This window comes from Sminthopsis crassicaudata, chromosome 1 (genome assembly GCF_048593235.1).
Source record: "Sminthopsis crassicaudata isolate SCR6 chromosome 1, ASM4859323v1, whole genome shotgun sequence".
Lineage (NCBI taxonomy): Eukaryota > Metazoa > Chordata > Mammalia > Dasyuromorphia > Dasyuridae > Sminthopsis > Sminthopsis crassicaudata.
Window position 1 is genome coordinate 257,650,924 of NC_133617.1, and position 17,133 is coordinate 257,668,056.

Genomic DNA, 17,133 nt, shown 5'->3' on the forward strand with positions numbered 1-17,133 from the left:
TCTCTTTCTTCTCTGTCTTTTTCCTTCATTCCCTTTCCCTACCTGATCTTTCCTATCTGAACTCTCATCCTAATATCATCCTCTTCCCATTTTGTCCAATGAACAGGGATGTTCTGCTATTTTTGCTTTCCCTCCCTACAATGTAATGTTATTTTTCTGTTTCAAATATGGTGATGCACACAGGGGAAATAGTAAGACTCCAATACAATACAAAAAGCAATGAGTCCACCCTCCTTTCATTTAATATCTAAGATTTTATATTTTCACAGGAATATTTATCATATTTGATGCCAACATCAAATATTTTTCAAAGCAGAATTTTTCTATTTTCCTCTCTAGAAAAGGAAGAGGATAATTTTCTGTGGAGGATATAATATCCAAGCAATAGTGAGGCAATCAAAGTCTAATCATTCTAGAAAACCTGTAACTTCTCCTGATCCAACATTTTTGGTTATTTATATTCTATTTCACCTAAAAAGGCTACTAATGCTAGTTTTCTTTTGTTATGATTTTACTAAAATAGTGGTTTACTAGCATGTTGTAATTATAGGAACACCTGTGCCAAATAACCTTGCTTTAGGGTCCTCTTTGAAAAAAATTAAATAACATGGCCAAAATTACATATGAATTTGGACTTGTTTATAAAGCAAATAAGTAAAACTATCATATGATTTGTGATTTTAAAATCTATATACACATATACATAATATATGCACTACATAGTATATTCTATATTCTCTTTCTATATATGTATTTATACATATATATATAATTTAATTTAAATGTATTGTTTGAGTTTACTTTTTGAAAAAAAAAACTAGTAGCAATAAGTAGCAATAATTGGGCTTTTATTGTTACTATTGTTATGAGGCTTAGGATGATGGAGTAAAGTATTGTGGCATTTTCCCCTTACTTTTCTTATTATATCATTTTTAGAGTTGCTATAGATTTCACTTTAGAAAAATAACAGCAGATAAAGTAATTTTAAGAAACCAATGTAATAAAAATTTTCTGTGTTTACCATATAATAGAAATGATAACTGTCTAGTAAATCATCTTTCTGGTATTAGAAGCTTATTTTTGTTAAGTATGTTTAACTGTCACCAAAATATATTCTTACAAAGGATTTTTAAAGAAAAATGTCTATGAAATTAACTTTAGAAAATAAGATGTAAGTGTAAGTAGCTTATTCCATATTGGCAGTGATAGTTTCTGAACAAGAAATGGTCTTAAAGACATTGTGAAAAGTATGTATGATCAAACAAAGAGCTTGGTCAGTCAACAAATAGAAGTAATATATAAAAGTTGTATGAGTAGAATCCTATAGTAGCATTATGTATTCTATCTATAAGCCTTTACAGAAAGACTTGAAAAAGAAATACACAGGATAAGATGGTATGGAAGATTTGCCATATGAGATTAACATATAGCTCTTTAAGAACTACAAAGAATTTTACCTATACCTTACTTGAGTCCTTCAACAACAATATATATCTATACTTTCTCTCAAACTTTCTCTTAGAGAGCCATTCCTTATAAAAAAGAATAAAAACAATTGGAAAACAATAGTTCAGCAAAACTAAATACACATCGACAAATAGATCATTAAATGTCATTTTTCACATCTATAATCTCTCACCTCTGAAAAGAAGGGATTATCTCTCATTTGAAGCTGTTTGGTCATATTTGGTTTGTTTTTTCTTTTTTTAAGAAAAATTTTGTTTCTCTTCATTTATATTACAACTATTAATTTTCAAACTATACTTACTTAAGCTCCTGAGAGTTGGCAGCCATAAGGGATTTTAGAGTCTTATCAGCCAAAGGGCATCCAGATACACTAAAAAAGAGACACATTTTGTGAATTCACTAAATCTGATAATGGTAAAAATTTACTCAAATATTGTACTTTTTAGATATGAAATATATAATACATTTTTCTCTTATAAATGTAATGGAAATTATGCTTAGCTGGGAGTTAGGAGACCTAGTTTCTTGTCTGAGCTTTGCCATTAACTAGTTATGTGATCTAGGGCAAATCAGTTAATCTCTTTGGACTTCAGATCACCCTGCTATTAAAAGAGAAGGTTGAATTAAATAATCCCCTCTAGGCTCTAAAAGCCTGTAACTATATTCTTCTCTGTCCATCATAATGCTTCTCTGTTTGCAGGTTTTAATATTTTCCATCTGTCTACCCAAAGATCTATATCTGTATTGAGTTGCATGGAAAGACAAAATATAGTTTTTTGGTCTTGATAGGTTATTTAGTGGGTAATGTAGCCTATTTGCTGATATGTAAATTCCTTTGTCTTCTATGATTCTATTTAAATCCTTTAAAATTAACACAATAGAGAAAGATATAAGAAGATCAAATACTCAACTAGATTATAACCTGGCTCATAAAGACAGAAAATGTTTTAAATGAAGTTTGGTAGTTTACAAAGCCTGTACCTACAAAATATTTAGGATTAACACACCCACATACATACACAGCTGAGAAAGTTCATTGACTCCTACTTCTGTCCTGAGTAGTATCTTGCTAATATCAATAAGAGTGTGTACAGTAGGGAGAACAGAAGATGAAGGATATTGAATACTATCAATTATATTGCTATTTCCTGTTAGTAAATACCTGCGGTGTGATGCATAATTTCCTGTTACATGACCACTTCCATCACATCCAGGAGTTGGACAGCTGGGTGAGAAAAGATAATTAGAAAAGAATACATTTCAAAGGTTTGTAGAAGTCATTTGCTTTCCTTATTGAGCAACCAAGGATTTTTTTTTTTCAAATTTAGAAGTATTCAGCTAATTATGATTCATTTCTCTGACACTCAGTGAACTAAAGAGGCCCAAAGTAGGCAAGTCACACTTAATCTTATTTGCCTCAGTTTCCTATCTATAAAATAAACTGGAGGAGGAAATAGAAAACAGTGGAATATCTGTCAAGAAAACCCCAAATGGGGTCACATATGACTAAAATGATTCAACAGTGACATACATTTTAACAATTGGTTCCCCTGATAATTCTCAAAAGACACTAAAGTTATAATTAACAGATCTTCTAGTATATTTTCAAAAGAAAAACAATTAGTGACTACTCTGCACAATAAGTTTATAAAATTCCCTTCCCTCCAAATAATAATAAACTAAACTAAAAAAAAAACTGTTCTTAATATGATTAGTGATGTTTTGAAACACTGAATTTTGAAAGTAATAAAATACATGTAGGAAATATAGAAAGATCTTCAAAGTTGGAAAGCTGTAGGCTGTTTACAAATAACATAGAAGTTTATTGAAAAGGAAACATTGGGTATTTCGGTGTCTCCTATATATAAATCCCTATTTGAGTCATTCAAACCTGAACAAAACAAAAATAGCACCAGACAAATAATTTTTCTATACAAATAAACTTTGCAGGCTGCAGTAGGACAAACATTGATTGACTAAAATCCATTTCCTTTTATTTCTATCAAAAACTGAGGAAAGTGAATTTTTTAATTCTTAAAAACAAAATAGGAGTCAGCATCATAACAATTCCTTTACTTATTACATTATTTTTGATGTTGCATACAGATGAAGCTTTTAGGATAAACAGAATCCTACAGCAGTGCTAATAATAAGGGAATAAAAATTATTGACATCACATACATAACATTTCTTTTTGACATTTTTTTGGAATGAAGGCATCTGTATATGTTTATAGTGTGTATATGTCACCTACCTTATTGAATGAAATCTCTCTTAGATAATAGGATATATGAGATGTTCTATAATCTTATCCTATATCCTCACATTACAATTTATATAATTAATTAATATCTTCCAAGTAAAAATCTTCCTCCCATTTTCAAGTAATTAAAGAAAACAGTAGAAACTGGTAGAAATAGTAGTAAATGGGGCAGTAAGTGGATAGAGTACCAGCCCTGAAGTCAGGAGGACCTGAGTTCAAATCTGATCTCAGACACTTAATGCTTCCAAGCTTTGTGACCCTGGGCAAATCACTTAACCCCAATTACCTCAGCAAAGAAAAAAAAAAAAAAAAAAAAAGGTAGTAAAACCCTCACTATTAGTCAATGGAGTTATCAGTTTTTCTTGGAATGTTTTGCTGATTGATTGTGAGATAACTTAACAGACCTCATTTTAAATATATGTTGCCACCAAGCATGCCCGGAAAACATTCTGTAAAACTTAAAAAAATTCTGTATTAGCCAGATGAAAGTGAAGGGAAAGGAATAAGCATTTATTAGGAGCTTATCATGTGCCAGACATTGTGCTAAACACTGAATAAATATTAACTCATTTAATCCTTAAATAATCTTCGAGGTAGGAACCTTTATTATCTTCATTTTACAGTTGAGAAAACTGAGGCAAACAAGTTGAATGTTGCCCAGAATCATACAACCAGTAAGTCTATGAAGCTAAATTTGATTCAGGTCTTCCTGAATCCAAGCCAATTACTCTATCATGTCACCTAGCACTCTCAGTAACCTGGTTGACTACTTCAACAAACCTCCATCCATACATTCATTCAACAAATAATTTTCAAGTGTTTATCACAGGCCATCATGTTAGATATTTGGTGTGGGTGAGATACAAAATATGGGTACAACAAGATCCTTATCCTTACAGAGTTTGTAGTATAAAAAGTTGGAAGCTAAAATATATTATTTCTTTTGGAATGGAAGCTTGTGAATTATATTTAAACCATTTAAAGACTGTATTGTGTTGTAGTCTTTGAGTCTGAAAATCTGGATTCCAGCACTAGTCCCATTAATAAGAATCTGTGACCTGACAACTCCCTTTCCTGTTCTGGATTATAGTTTCTTAACAATACAGCAGCTACTGAATAACTATTATGTTAAAGTCATTGAGTTATATATTAGTGACAAAAATTTTAAAATTCTATCTTTCAAAAAGCCAAATATTTAATATTGAAGATGTGGGGGCAAGAATAATGCAAGTATATAAATCAATATAATACCAAGTAGAATGTGAGCAATGGAGAGATTTTGAGAAATATAGAGGAAGATGGATTGACTTCCACATAGATATATCTGAGAAGAGAGGATTTTAACAAGTAAAGATAAAAAGATAATGTGCTCCAGCTCTAGGGAGATAGTCTGTGAGAATTCACTGAAGTGGAAGAGGTCAGCATAATACCAGGGAATAGTCAAAACACCTTTGAAGAGGAAATAGAGTGAAATAAGGCTGGAAAGTTAGGGGGAAGCTTTTTAATGGAGTAGAACAAAGACAAATCTGTTTGCTGTTTAAATCATAAATCAATAAATTTACACTAGAATCCCAGTAATGAACTACAATAATGAACTACACAGAAGACTAGTTAAACATTTTCAAATCTATTGTGCAAAAACACAGAAAGGAGAAAGGAAAAAAGGAAAGAAGGAAGGAAGGAAGGAAGGAAGGAAGGAAGGAAGGAAGGACGGAAAGAGAAAACAGTATAGAAGAAATATCATTAGATAACTCAAATTCAGGTCCTGTGTCAGACAGTAACTAGCTTTGAAGCCTAGGCACAGTCACTTGAATAAGACCCTTTATGGGTATCAGTTTTCTTAGTTCCAATAATAAAAATAATAACTAACTTTTTATAATATTCTAATAAATGGATTTAAATAGATGATTTCCCAGTCTTTTCTAGCTCTAGTAGATGTTTTACAGTTGGGGAAAAAAGGAAAAGGAAAAAGAGAAAAGTAAGGATACTAAGGTTATGACTTAGAGTTGAAAATTTTATATAATATGGCAGAAGTCGTTATGAAATTATCAGGATTAGAGAAAGGAAAGCAAATTAGGTCCCTCAATGAGTTCCACTCAGCCTGTGAATTAAATTCAAGTATAACGGATGACATCACAGAATTCAATCAGGGTTGAGCCAAGCAAGTATAGACTGGTAGTAACTGTTTTTATATTTTAATAATATAAAATTTAAACAAATGGACAATGGAAAGCAGAATAATATATTTAAAGTATGACCACAAAATAATGAGAGTATTTTTTTAAAAGGAATAAATACTCCAGAACTCATTTAAATGAACACTGTTGGATCAACTTATCCCCTAGAGAAGCCATGTACACATTCCAAAGATACTGCCAAGGTTCTCTTTTTTGGAATTGTCTTTAGAGCTAATTCATGAGTAATACAAGAAAACCATTTATCAGTCACAACCAGTTTTTCACTCAAAGTGATTTTGCTCAGTTTGATTACTAACTCAGCTAAAGATTCACCTTTCTATAACTTATTTATTAACTAAAGTCAAATCTGTCCTCAAAGGATAAAGAGATATCATTGAGGATATTAAAAAGAAAGAACTATAGGCTCAAAAAGCAATCCCAAAAATATTTTAATAATAGTAGGATTATTGCAATAGTGCATACATCTTTAAAAAGTGATTATTTTAATGATGTTGCCCTTTAAAATGCTAATATTGAAACAAACAATTTTATTTAATTATAATAAAACATTCATGCAGAATCGAAGTTTTGGCATATTTGTTAAAAGACAGATTAAAAAAATTAGAATACGTACATGACTTCCCCAAAGGACAATTTGAAAAGACCATTTTGTTTAAATGAGTCCTAAAATATTCATTCTTTTTAAAAGCAATATCACATTATTTTATAGTTATACTTCAAATACATTACTTTCTGACTTACATCAACAATGCTGAGTGAAATGAATAGAACCAGAAGATCGCTGTACACTTCAATGCTATATGAAGATGTATTCTGATGGAAGTGGATATCTTCAACATAAAGAAGATCCAACTCACTTCCAGTTGATCAATGATGGACAGAAACAACTACACCCAGAGAAGGAACACTGGGAAGTGAATGTAAATTGTTAGCACTCCTGTCTATCTATCCAGGTTACTTATATCTTCGGAATCTAATACTTAATGTGCAACAAGAAAATTGGGTTTACACACATATATTGTATCTAGGTTATATTGTAACACATGTAAAATGTATGGGATTGCCTGTCATCAAGGGGAGGGAGTAGAGGGAGGGAGGGGATAATTTGGAAAAATGATTACAAGGGATAATGTTATAAAAAAATTACTCATGCAGATATACTGTCAAAATTTTATAATAAAGTGACTTTGTTTTCAAAAATATATATATATATTACTTTCTCCTCTCTGCTATCTAAATCAAAGGTCCTTAAAATATAAAAACACTTGATGTAAGTCTATACCTGATTGGCTCAATTACAATTTTATGCCTTATATATAGGACAATAATACTTCTAAATTAATATTGATCAGTTATTATATGAGAGTGTAATACATAAGTATAGTAAAATCATTCTGGATGAAACCATTTCTGCACTCAAGCAATTGATGTCTCTATGCCCCTTTTTATTTAGGTTTGGCAAACATTGTTCTCTATGGGTGTTTAAAGCACCCCCAATTTTGATTCTTTAGTGGCTGTTGTGTTTTGTGTTTTACAATAATGAAACATCACTGAAATAATTTATTATTGTTCAGTTGTTTGTTGTATTTAACTCTTTGTGACATTTGAGGTTCTCTTCACAAGATATTAGAATGGTTCGTCATTTTTTTTCTCCACTTCATTTTGTAGATGAGAAACTGAGGCAGAGAATGAGTTGTTCAGGGACACAACAAGCTAGTAAATATCTGAGGTCAGATTTGAACTCATGAAGATGATTCTTCCTAACTCCAAGTCCTGTGGTCTATATACTGTGCCATCTAGCTGTGAAAATATGAGTGCTAAAATAGATAGGGGCTTTCTGTCAAGAAACATCTTAAGATTGTTGAAAATGGTTTGTATGATTGTCAAGTATAATCTGACCTCTCTTCTCCCATGGTTCTAGAAACAATTCATTGCTCTCCTCTATTGCCTACCTAAGATGGACCATCTCATGAATAAATTTGATTAGATGACTATGAAATTACAGTGTGTTAGTCTTGGCAGTAGCCATTTTTCATGCATTTCATTTTTCCTGGATGAACTGTTAGGATATCCTTTGTCACTATAGTTTTTGGGGGATGTGAGGCAATTATCACAATGCCATCCACAAACAAGAGCTTCTAGAAGGTCTTCCCATCACTTGCAAATTCTTCCTCCATTTAGACTCAGTTTTGAATCACCTCTTTTATGGTAAAAATATTTAGAAAACATGTTTCTCTTTTTTATATATGGTAGTAATAACTAAATTAATTGAAATAAATCATTTCTGTTGAGTATCTTTTTTTTTTTTTTTTTTTTGGAGGCTGGGGTTAAGTGACTTGCCCAAGGTCACACAGCTAGAAAGTGTTAAGTTCTTAAGACCAGATTTGAACTCCAGTCCTCCTGAATTCAGGGCTGGTGCTCTGTCTACTGCGCCACCTAGCTGCCCCTCTGTTGAGTATCTTAAGGAATTTTGTATAATTTTTGACATATGCTTACGATGTACATTATTAGAGAATACCTTTTCAGACTAGGTTTTGATAAAAATGATACTTTTTTGGTAATAAAAATTAATATTGTGGGAGTTTGTATTATCTATGGTGATTTCAGTCAATTTTCCTCAAACGTGATTTGTTGTAGAAAACTATCTTTGAAAACATTTCCTCCTATAATCAAGGATATCCTTGATATTTGTAGATCATTCTCATAAACATTTTATAGAGATGATAAAGCAGATATGTAGGTCAACAACATCTGATGTTCTCTTGACTGTATTTTTGTTGCTTATACTATCTGTAATTCCAAATATTTGGCATTTTTTCTTAAGGCATATAGCTTGAAAATTGATCCTTTAATACCTGACAGCACCAATTGCTTTTGTGCATACTTGTTCTAAAGCATTCATTGTAAATACTGAGATTCTCTCAATTTAAAAGCCATTTCCTTTTGTTCATAAAGTACATTAATGAGGTATTAGAATTAAAATGATAGTTCAGTTGCGATTGATGGCAATAATTTTGGAAATACTGAGAAACCCATTCTATTTTCTATGATTTGACCTAACTCCATCTTTATATTTCAGATTTTTTAAATATTTGTTTTGCTTTATACAAATCCCAACAAAACAAGCTTTTTTGGAAGTAATACTCTTTGTAATCTTCCATGTTCTTTCTCCATATTGTTTTGCAGATCAATTTGTATTCTCAACCCTTTGCTGTCATTTTGATATTCTTGACAAGGAGATCAAGTGGTTGGGGATATAGGTGGACTGGTCAGATTTTTTAGAGGAAGAGATAATAGATGGAAAGCCTAAGAAGCTCCTTGGTACCACAAAATGCTGAAATGCCCAGAGAAAATCTTTCAGAATACTAGGAAGATTATATATGGACAATTCATGGGAGTATATAGACAAGAATCTCACTGGATGAGAAAATATGAATGGCTTATAATTTGTACTATTGGAAAGATTACTCACTTTGAAGAGATCAGAGATTGATTGATGTACTAAATTATGAATTTTAAATTCATACTTTATGTATGTGATAATACTTTGATAATGAAAAATCAAAGGCTTATCAAAATTAGTATACATCAAAATTAAACATTGATGCCAATAATTTTTAGTGTGCTTAGGCAATGTATTTTAGTATTGTAATGACCACAAAGGAGTTTAAGATCTAGTCCCTGATCTCAGGGAAATTTTAGTCTTGCTGGTTGGGTGAAACACATATATAAGAAAAGTTGAAAATAAGAAAGTTGATAACATAAAGAGTAGTCTGGTTTAGTGGGTAGACAAGTAGCCTTAGAGACAGAAAGACTTGGATTCAAGGCCCAAATCCTGGCATGTATTGAGTATGTGACTGACTGAACAAGCCATTTAATCTTTCAGTATTCTAGACAATCTACTGAGATTATAAATTGCAAAGCAGGTGATAATATGCATTTATATTAGGAATTTTCTTGTTAAGTGTATCCTATATCAATAAAATTTCAAATCCTATTTACTCCCTCCTTCCCCTCAAAAAAGCATATGATAGGTACCAAAAGGATAGACAGAAGATATGTATGAAAACAGTTTAGAGAGAGCAAAAATCAGTCTGGCCTGGAATTATTTGGCCATATTTCACAGGGCAAGAGGATCAGAGGGTCTTGCACTTAACTTTGAAAGTAAGGTAGTATTTAGGTAAGTAAGAGAGAGCAGGGCAATACAAGTCAGTAGAATGGCACTGGAAAAAATGCAGGTGCTGTATTGATGCAAAAATATAATATTAACTTTAAAAACTCCTAAAACTGTCAGGATTACAATTGGAATCTGCCTCAGCTAGAAACATTTGGATTTTTAATAACTCTTTCTAATTTTAAATAAATAACAAAATGTGTTCAACTGAACATGTTCCAGATCTGTACAAGTCATGCATTTTGGTTAGTGCATGGTTAAGATGCTGTGATACAGCTGCTATGATTATACTGTTTTGCTGTGAACTATCCTTAAGCATTTGTCACTCTCTTAAAACTACTTGTCTGTGTAAGAAAATACTGTTAAATTAATAAAGTTTTAAAGATAAGGTGGACTATTACATGTCCAACCTGTATAGTAGAGATTTGGTGCCCAAAATAAGTAGGGACTTAGTCCACAATATTCTGTTTCTAACTCCTGTCCTTCATGCTCTCATGTTTAAACTCCAGAGTCACAGAAATGTGGTTGCTTTGTTTTTTCATCTATAACACTGTTGTACTTTACATAGGTGCAACTGATAGTTAATTATCAAGCTTGAAGGAGAGTGTTCTCTTTCTGTCACCTTTGATAGGGATAAATGGGTGAGTTTCTTTGAAACACTAGACATTCATTTTTTAGGGGTAAAATCTATTTCTGTCAAAATTCTTTGCAGTCTGGTATCCTGTCCTACAATTCTGCTAAAACTGCTTTCTCCTCAATGACCTCCTTATTATCAAGTTAATTGGCCACTTATTCTGTCCTAACCTCTTGATCCTTTTTCATTTTCTTACTTTCATGATAAACTCAGTCAAAAAGAATTTATTAAGTGCTCACCATGTGCCAAGATAGTGCTAAATGCTGGGGATACTAAGAAAGAATATATATATATATATATACATAGATACACATATGTATATATATATATGAATAATATATACATATAAACATCTGCTGGATATTATAATCTGGATATCTTATTGGCAAATGTAATATTTATGAAACTTATTTGCTAATATTCTGCCATCTCTAAAACCTGTCCTTCTCCTATCTTTTCTTTTTATTGTTATCTGAACCACAATTCATCTAATTTCTAATTTAAAACTTCAGTTCTTTCATCTTGCTTGTCATCACATCCAGACAATTGCAAAGTCCTGGTAATTTTACTTTTTTGCATCTTTCATCATTTTACTCTTGTACTACAGCTAAGTTCATATTTTCAATTGTTTTGTTAAATTGTTTGATGATGAAAAATTGTTCAAATGTTATACCATTTAAATAGATTCTTAATTGGTCTTCTATTTATTTGAGTCTTTTCCTTTGTCATTTCATCTTTCACATCAGTTCTTGAATAATATTCCTATCGATTACATCTCTCTTCCATTTAGAAAAAAAAAGTTCTTCAATGGTATTAGTAGCAAAAAGAAAAAAGTAAAAATTTTTGATTATGACATTTAAGTCTTTCAACAACCAAACTCCAAGCTAATCTTACCACTTTATTTGATTTAACTGCTTGTCATGCAGTCTATGTTCCATGTAAACTGGGCTACTCTCTGCGTTCTATTTTTTATCCTGTCTTTTTTTTTTCTGTCCCATCTTTCATTATATTATTTCCCATACCTGGAGTGGATCATGCCAAATCCCTCAGTCTCTTTTTGTGGCATTCTCTCTTTTCCTTCAAGGATCTAAACTGCCAATGAGATTCTGAGGCCATCTTTTTGAAGTCTTCAGTAAAGTTCCTCTTCCCCAGCCATGAAAACAATCTCTTTACTCAGGTATTCAATATCACTTTGCTTGCATTTTTCTTTTACATTCATCTCATTTTCTCATGACTTTTCTCATGTAATTTCCTTGAGAGCAGTTAATGTTGTCTCTATTTCAGTATCCCAAGCAGAGCACACAATGTCTTTTATAAAATAATATAGTGGCAAGATTGATTGGAGTCAGGGGAATTGAATTTGAATCCTGACTAAAGCAGCTACTAATGTATGACCATGGGCAAGTCAGTTAAGTTTCCTAGGGTTCAATTTTCTCATCTGTAAAATGGAGATAATGATGTTTGAACTACATATTTTAAAATTATTGAGTTTTTGTGGAGAATATACATTGTAAGGTTTAAAGCAATATAGAAATGTGTCATTATTATTATTATCATTTATAAGAAATTTTTGTTGAGTTGAATCAAACCTAAAATAGTACTAGATACCTACAAAATTTTGACTATTTGAATGATAGTGGTTGAAATCTTTAAACATTTATGAAAGCAAGTAAATCATCATTCAACTGTTAACTTAATTAACATCTCAGAAAAATGACTGCAAATATATTGTATATCACTTACGTTATAAGTTCCTTTTTGAGTTCTCTGGCATGGAGCTTGGGTTTGGGACTTGGTATGGAGACCTCCCCTGGATATTTTTTTTCCTCTAAATTTTCTGGAGAGCCCACTGGATCTTTCTGAAAAAAGAATACAGGTGTATCATGTAGAGGGCACTATTCCCCAATTATATCTTAGATGGGATCATTAGAAGAGAAATATCTAAGAAAAAGTAATGCATTTTACAATAGTTGAGCTATAGTATTTCTGTGAGAAATGTGATGTATTCTTTTGACTAAATCTTATTATAAATCCTGGAGAATATAGTAACAGCAATAATATGCCATTAGAGAGCCATTACTAAAGTAAGCTTTAATTTTGTAAAAAACCAAATGTAGAATTCAAGACAGGATTTCCTTTAGGAAAGAGCATAGTACTTGGTGTTAGTAAAGTTTGAATCTTGACTGTGAAACCAGGTGTGTTATTGTGAATAACTGACTTAAACTTTTGAAACCTATTTCCTTATTTGCTATAGGATAATACTTGCATAGCCTAATTCAAGGTTGTTGCAAGGAAAGAAATTATCTTATTATATTATCTAGACCTTGGGACTATGATGGACTCTCTGTTGAAATCCTACTGCTATGAGGACTATTTCACATAACACCTCCTCCATCACGCTTCTTCCAAAAGACCCAGTTAGAAATGACCTTTCTTCCTCAGACATACCAAAATAATTTATTATTTTTATCTTATTCTTCATGCTTTAGAATTATTGCATGGCTATCATGAGGTTTTTGTATACTCATGTATCTTATTTCCTCTACTAGTTTTAAGCTTATAAAAGAATATGTATTTACTATATTTGTATTTCTGGCAGTGCCTGGCACAGTGTTTTGAATATAATAAACACTTAAAACATGATTTTTAAATTAACTGTTAAACCCTAGAAATTATTTTTAAAATTATAATTATCAATAATTTAGGTCAATTCTATCCTTTTTCTAAACCACATAGATAGAAACCCAAGTTCATATTGACTTAAAATATTGCGATGCCTATACTGATGTGTTTTGGGCTTGATTTTTGTTTTTGCTTTTGGATTACCTAGATAATTTTCTAAATTCTTCACTTTATTGCTCTCCATCCCCCTTCTGTGCTCTTAAAAAAGGGATATGAATTATCAATTCTGCATTAAAGAAGTATATTTTTTTACTTTCTTTTTCAATATTGAATATTTCATGTTAAGAATATACTCACAAAACCCCTTCATTATATTCTTGACTGTGGAGTCAAGTATTAAGTATCTTTAACATGACCTGTTCATTTGTAGATAAAAATGTAAAGCTTACCATCTGTTGTTTTACTGCAGAATTTCTATATACATTACAGAAAGGGATTTAAAAGAAACCTATTAATTAAAAAAGTTTAAATTGACTTTTTGAAATTAAGTATAAAAATAATATTAAAAGAGTTGGGGAAAATGCATACACTATTTTATTTCCAATGACTATTTCTGCTGGAACATTTGTAATATGTAAGTATCTTTTGAAATATCCATACTTGCATTTAAGATTGTATTCAGATCTTCTTCGATCAACACATTATCCTAGGAATTTTATATATAGTATGTATGGTTTAGGATTTAAGTACTCTATATTTAGTATTGCTGGGAGAGAGATAGGGATTTTAGTCAAGAGAAGAATTCAATATTAGTTTCCCAAATGACTAAAGTTAAAAGAACCCATTATCTATGTAATAAAAACTAAAATATGTAGTATGATTTAAAAGAAAAACCTTTGGATGTGAAAAAGAAGATATGTGTTTGTGTGTATTTTCTACAGAGAGTGTGTGTGCAATGAAATTCCATTAATGTACAGATGGAAGTTTATATTGATTTTAGCAAAGACCAGAACATAATGGTAACATGAATAACAGATAATAGCATCTGGCACTTTTAACATTTTTTAAGCCCTGAAATCTTTGGAGAACTGACAGTTGAACTAAACTGACAGTACTAGTTATTTCTCAATGCCTTCCTTTCATAGATATTTTGATTTTTTTCCAGATTCAGGATTTTTTTTAGGGGGCATCTGGACAGGCTATTTCACTGAGAGAGATAGACAATATTTTCTGGAAATTACCACCAAAATTAAGCAACTGTTGTGCATATGAACTAGATAACAATGAATTAGAAATAGATATAATCACTTGGTTTCTTTGCTTGGGCATTGAGGGTAGGAAGAGCAAAGAGAAAACTTTAACTTGCAAAATATAGTCAGCAGTTGTGCCTAACTTGATGCCAAAACTTCTTGGTTAAAGTGAAAAATTCTACCATTCAGCAATTTTGTGTAGCAGGGTGACTACTGGTCTGACTCTGACATTTATTACCTGGATGACCTGGAAAAATCATTGAAATGATCTGACTGTCAGTTTTTTCAATTTATAAATGGGGATAATAAAACATGGATTACGCAGCTCTTATACTTGCTGTGATGGAAACTCTCTCTTACAGAAATGTAAACAATTATTTTCTGGATATTTTATTTATATGACATTAATAATTTAATCACAAACGTTTATTTAGAGGCTAATATGTGCCATGAATTGTGCTAGAACTAGGGGATAGAAATAAAAAAAAAAATAAAGTCTCCATTCTCAAGGAGCTTATTGGTTTATTTGATGTAATTGTGATCAAGATTAGTCAAGCTATGATCTTTACGCTTCTTCAGGACAACTGTGGTAATTACTATATTTCCTCTAACATGAATACAACATCCACATTTTTCTTGTTTCTCCTTCTTCTTCCCTGTTCTCTTATTTCCTGCCCCCCTCTCCCTTTTGTCTTTTTTCCCCTTTCTGGGCCATAGACTCACATTCCCAAGTAGCTACAGCTATGACTTAGGTTTTCTAATGTCAATAAGGGTGTCCAACCCTTTCTGAAAACAAATCACTTGGATAATTGAGTTCTTTTTCTCACCTCCCTCAGATGTTTTAGTTCCCTGTGGTGATTTGAAAATCCCCTATTATGTCCCTCTTATTTAAGAACAAAGTAATTTTGTATCAGAGAACAAAAGGTTTTTATAATCAATTACATGTCACCAAGATATTTTATGAATCTTCATCTGTGCACTTGCTTTTAATCTTTTATGCTTATTCTAGTATTTTATATGCAATGAGGATCAATTAGCCTAAATGGGTTATCCCAATAAGCCTGAGCCAAAAAATTTTCTTGAAATATTCAAAGCCTTCAGAGGATATAGTGACCTTTTGGGTCCTTCATTTTTTTGGGAATAACCAACTTCCTAGCGACTTATACTCAGTGAGTATGAAAAAGGATAAATTAAGTGCATTAACAGAAACAAGAGTCTTCAATACTCAATCCAATCCAAATTTCATGCCTAAGAACAAAACAGGGAATGACACAGTACTTTGTTCCTTTGGATTAAGCTGAATAGTCCTTCAATACTAGGCAGATAAAGGAACACTTGACAAAACTCTTCTCCCAAAAAAACGCCCAAGTATTCAAATAGCAACTTGAGTGACCACTTGTCACAAATGTGGTGAATTAAATATGAAGAAGGTGTTTGAATTAGATGACATCTATGAGTCCTTCCAAATAAGGATTTCATTGCTGAAGACCTGGTAATTTTGTAGTTTGAGTTAATATCAAGAAAATGAATGAAGTCCTACTGTATACCTTGTGCAGTGAAGTGTTGCAATGGAGAGAGTGCTGGGCCTGAAATCAAGAAAATCCAAGTTTAAACCCAAAGTTAAATCCCTCAGACACTTACCATATGTATGACCTTGGAAAAGTCACTTAACTCCTGTTTGCCTTATTTCCCTCAACTGTAAAAAGGGGATAGTAATAGCACCTACCTTCATGGGTTGTTAGGAGGACCAGAGAGATAACATTTGTAAAATGCTTTGCTTATAGTAGCTGACACATTGAAGGCATCGTTTAAGTGTTAGCTACCATCATCACAATATCATAAGAACAGTTGAAAAGGCCATTAATAGCCTTATAATCCAATTCATACTTAAAAAATGAATCCCCACAAAAACACTACTTGACAAGTAGTGTCCCAAGTTGTGCTTCATGACTTCTAATGATGGGTGAACCAATTATTTTTCAAAGTATCCCTTTCCATTCCTGGAAAAACTCTTTAATTCTTAGGAAGTTATTTGTGATGTTAATTTCATTCACTGATCCTGGTTCTCCCCTCTTAAGCTCCAAGATAATGTTTAATTCCTCTTGTGCAGACTCCAGGCCTAGTGTTTTACTTACTATATCATCTAGATAACTACTATATAAATCCCTAATGTGGGTCATCACTCTGCTAAGAGATTTAGAGGAAATTTCCTAGAAAACTGGGTTGATACAGTGTAATACTCAACTAAAAATCTAAGCTCTCTTGCATATTTAGTACTGTAAGTTTAAAATTGAGTCTTCCAGCAGAATTCTGTAATTTATCCATGGTCTATAGACACACAATCCCCATAGAATTGGAGAATCATCTTTTCTTTGGAGATCTCAGCCATTTGCAAAGCCTGGTTCAGCACTATTTATGTCTCTGATTATGCCTTTTTCTAGCTGGATAACTAGGAGAAGATGGTATATAATTTTCTCATTTTCTTCATCCTAGACTCATAAGGCATCACATCTAGTTTTTATTTT

The 17,133-nt window shown here is 31.8% G+C and overlaps 1 protein-coding gene and 1 long non-coding RNA gene across 8 annotated transcripts in view; one reads left to right on the plus strand and one right to left on the minus strand.

Annotated features, from left to right (window-relative positions):
• Positions 1-17,133, minus strand: part of ST18 (ST18 C2H2C-type zinc finger transcription factor) — a 166,797-nt gene that overhangs the window by 30,689 nt on the left and 118,975 nt on the right. For 5 of the 6 annotated variants that reach the window (XM_074278266.1, XM_074278248.1, XM_074278225.1 and 2 more), the window contains 4 exons: positions 16,156-16,194; positions 12,480-12,595; positions 2,630-2,692; positions 1,769-1,837 (listed from right to left, as the gene is read on the minus strand). In XM_074278266.1, coding sequence (XP_074134367.1) covers positions 1,769-1,837; positions 2,630-2,692; positions 12,480-12,595; positions 16,156-16,194 — 287 coding nt within the window. The remainder of the gene's footprint in view (positions 1-1,768; positions 1,838-2,629; positions 2,693-12,479; positions 12,596-16,155; positions 16,195-17,133) is intronic. The other variant, XM_074278258.1, reaches the window with a different exon arrangement.
• Positions 1-17,133, plus strand: part of LOC141548943 (uncharacterized) — a 147,549-nt gene that overhangs the window by 27,812 nt on the left and 102,604 nt on the right. The gene's annotated exons all lie outside the window — the stretch shown is intronic.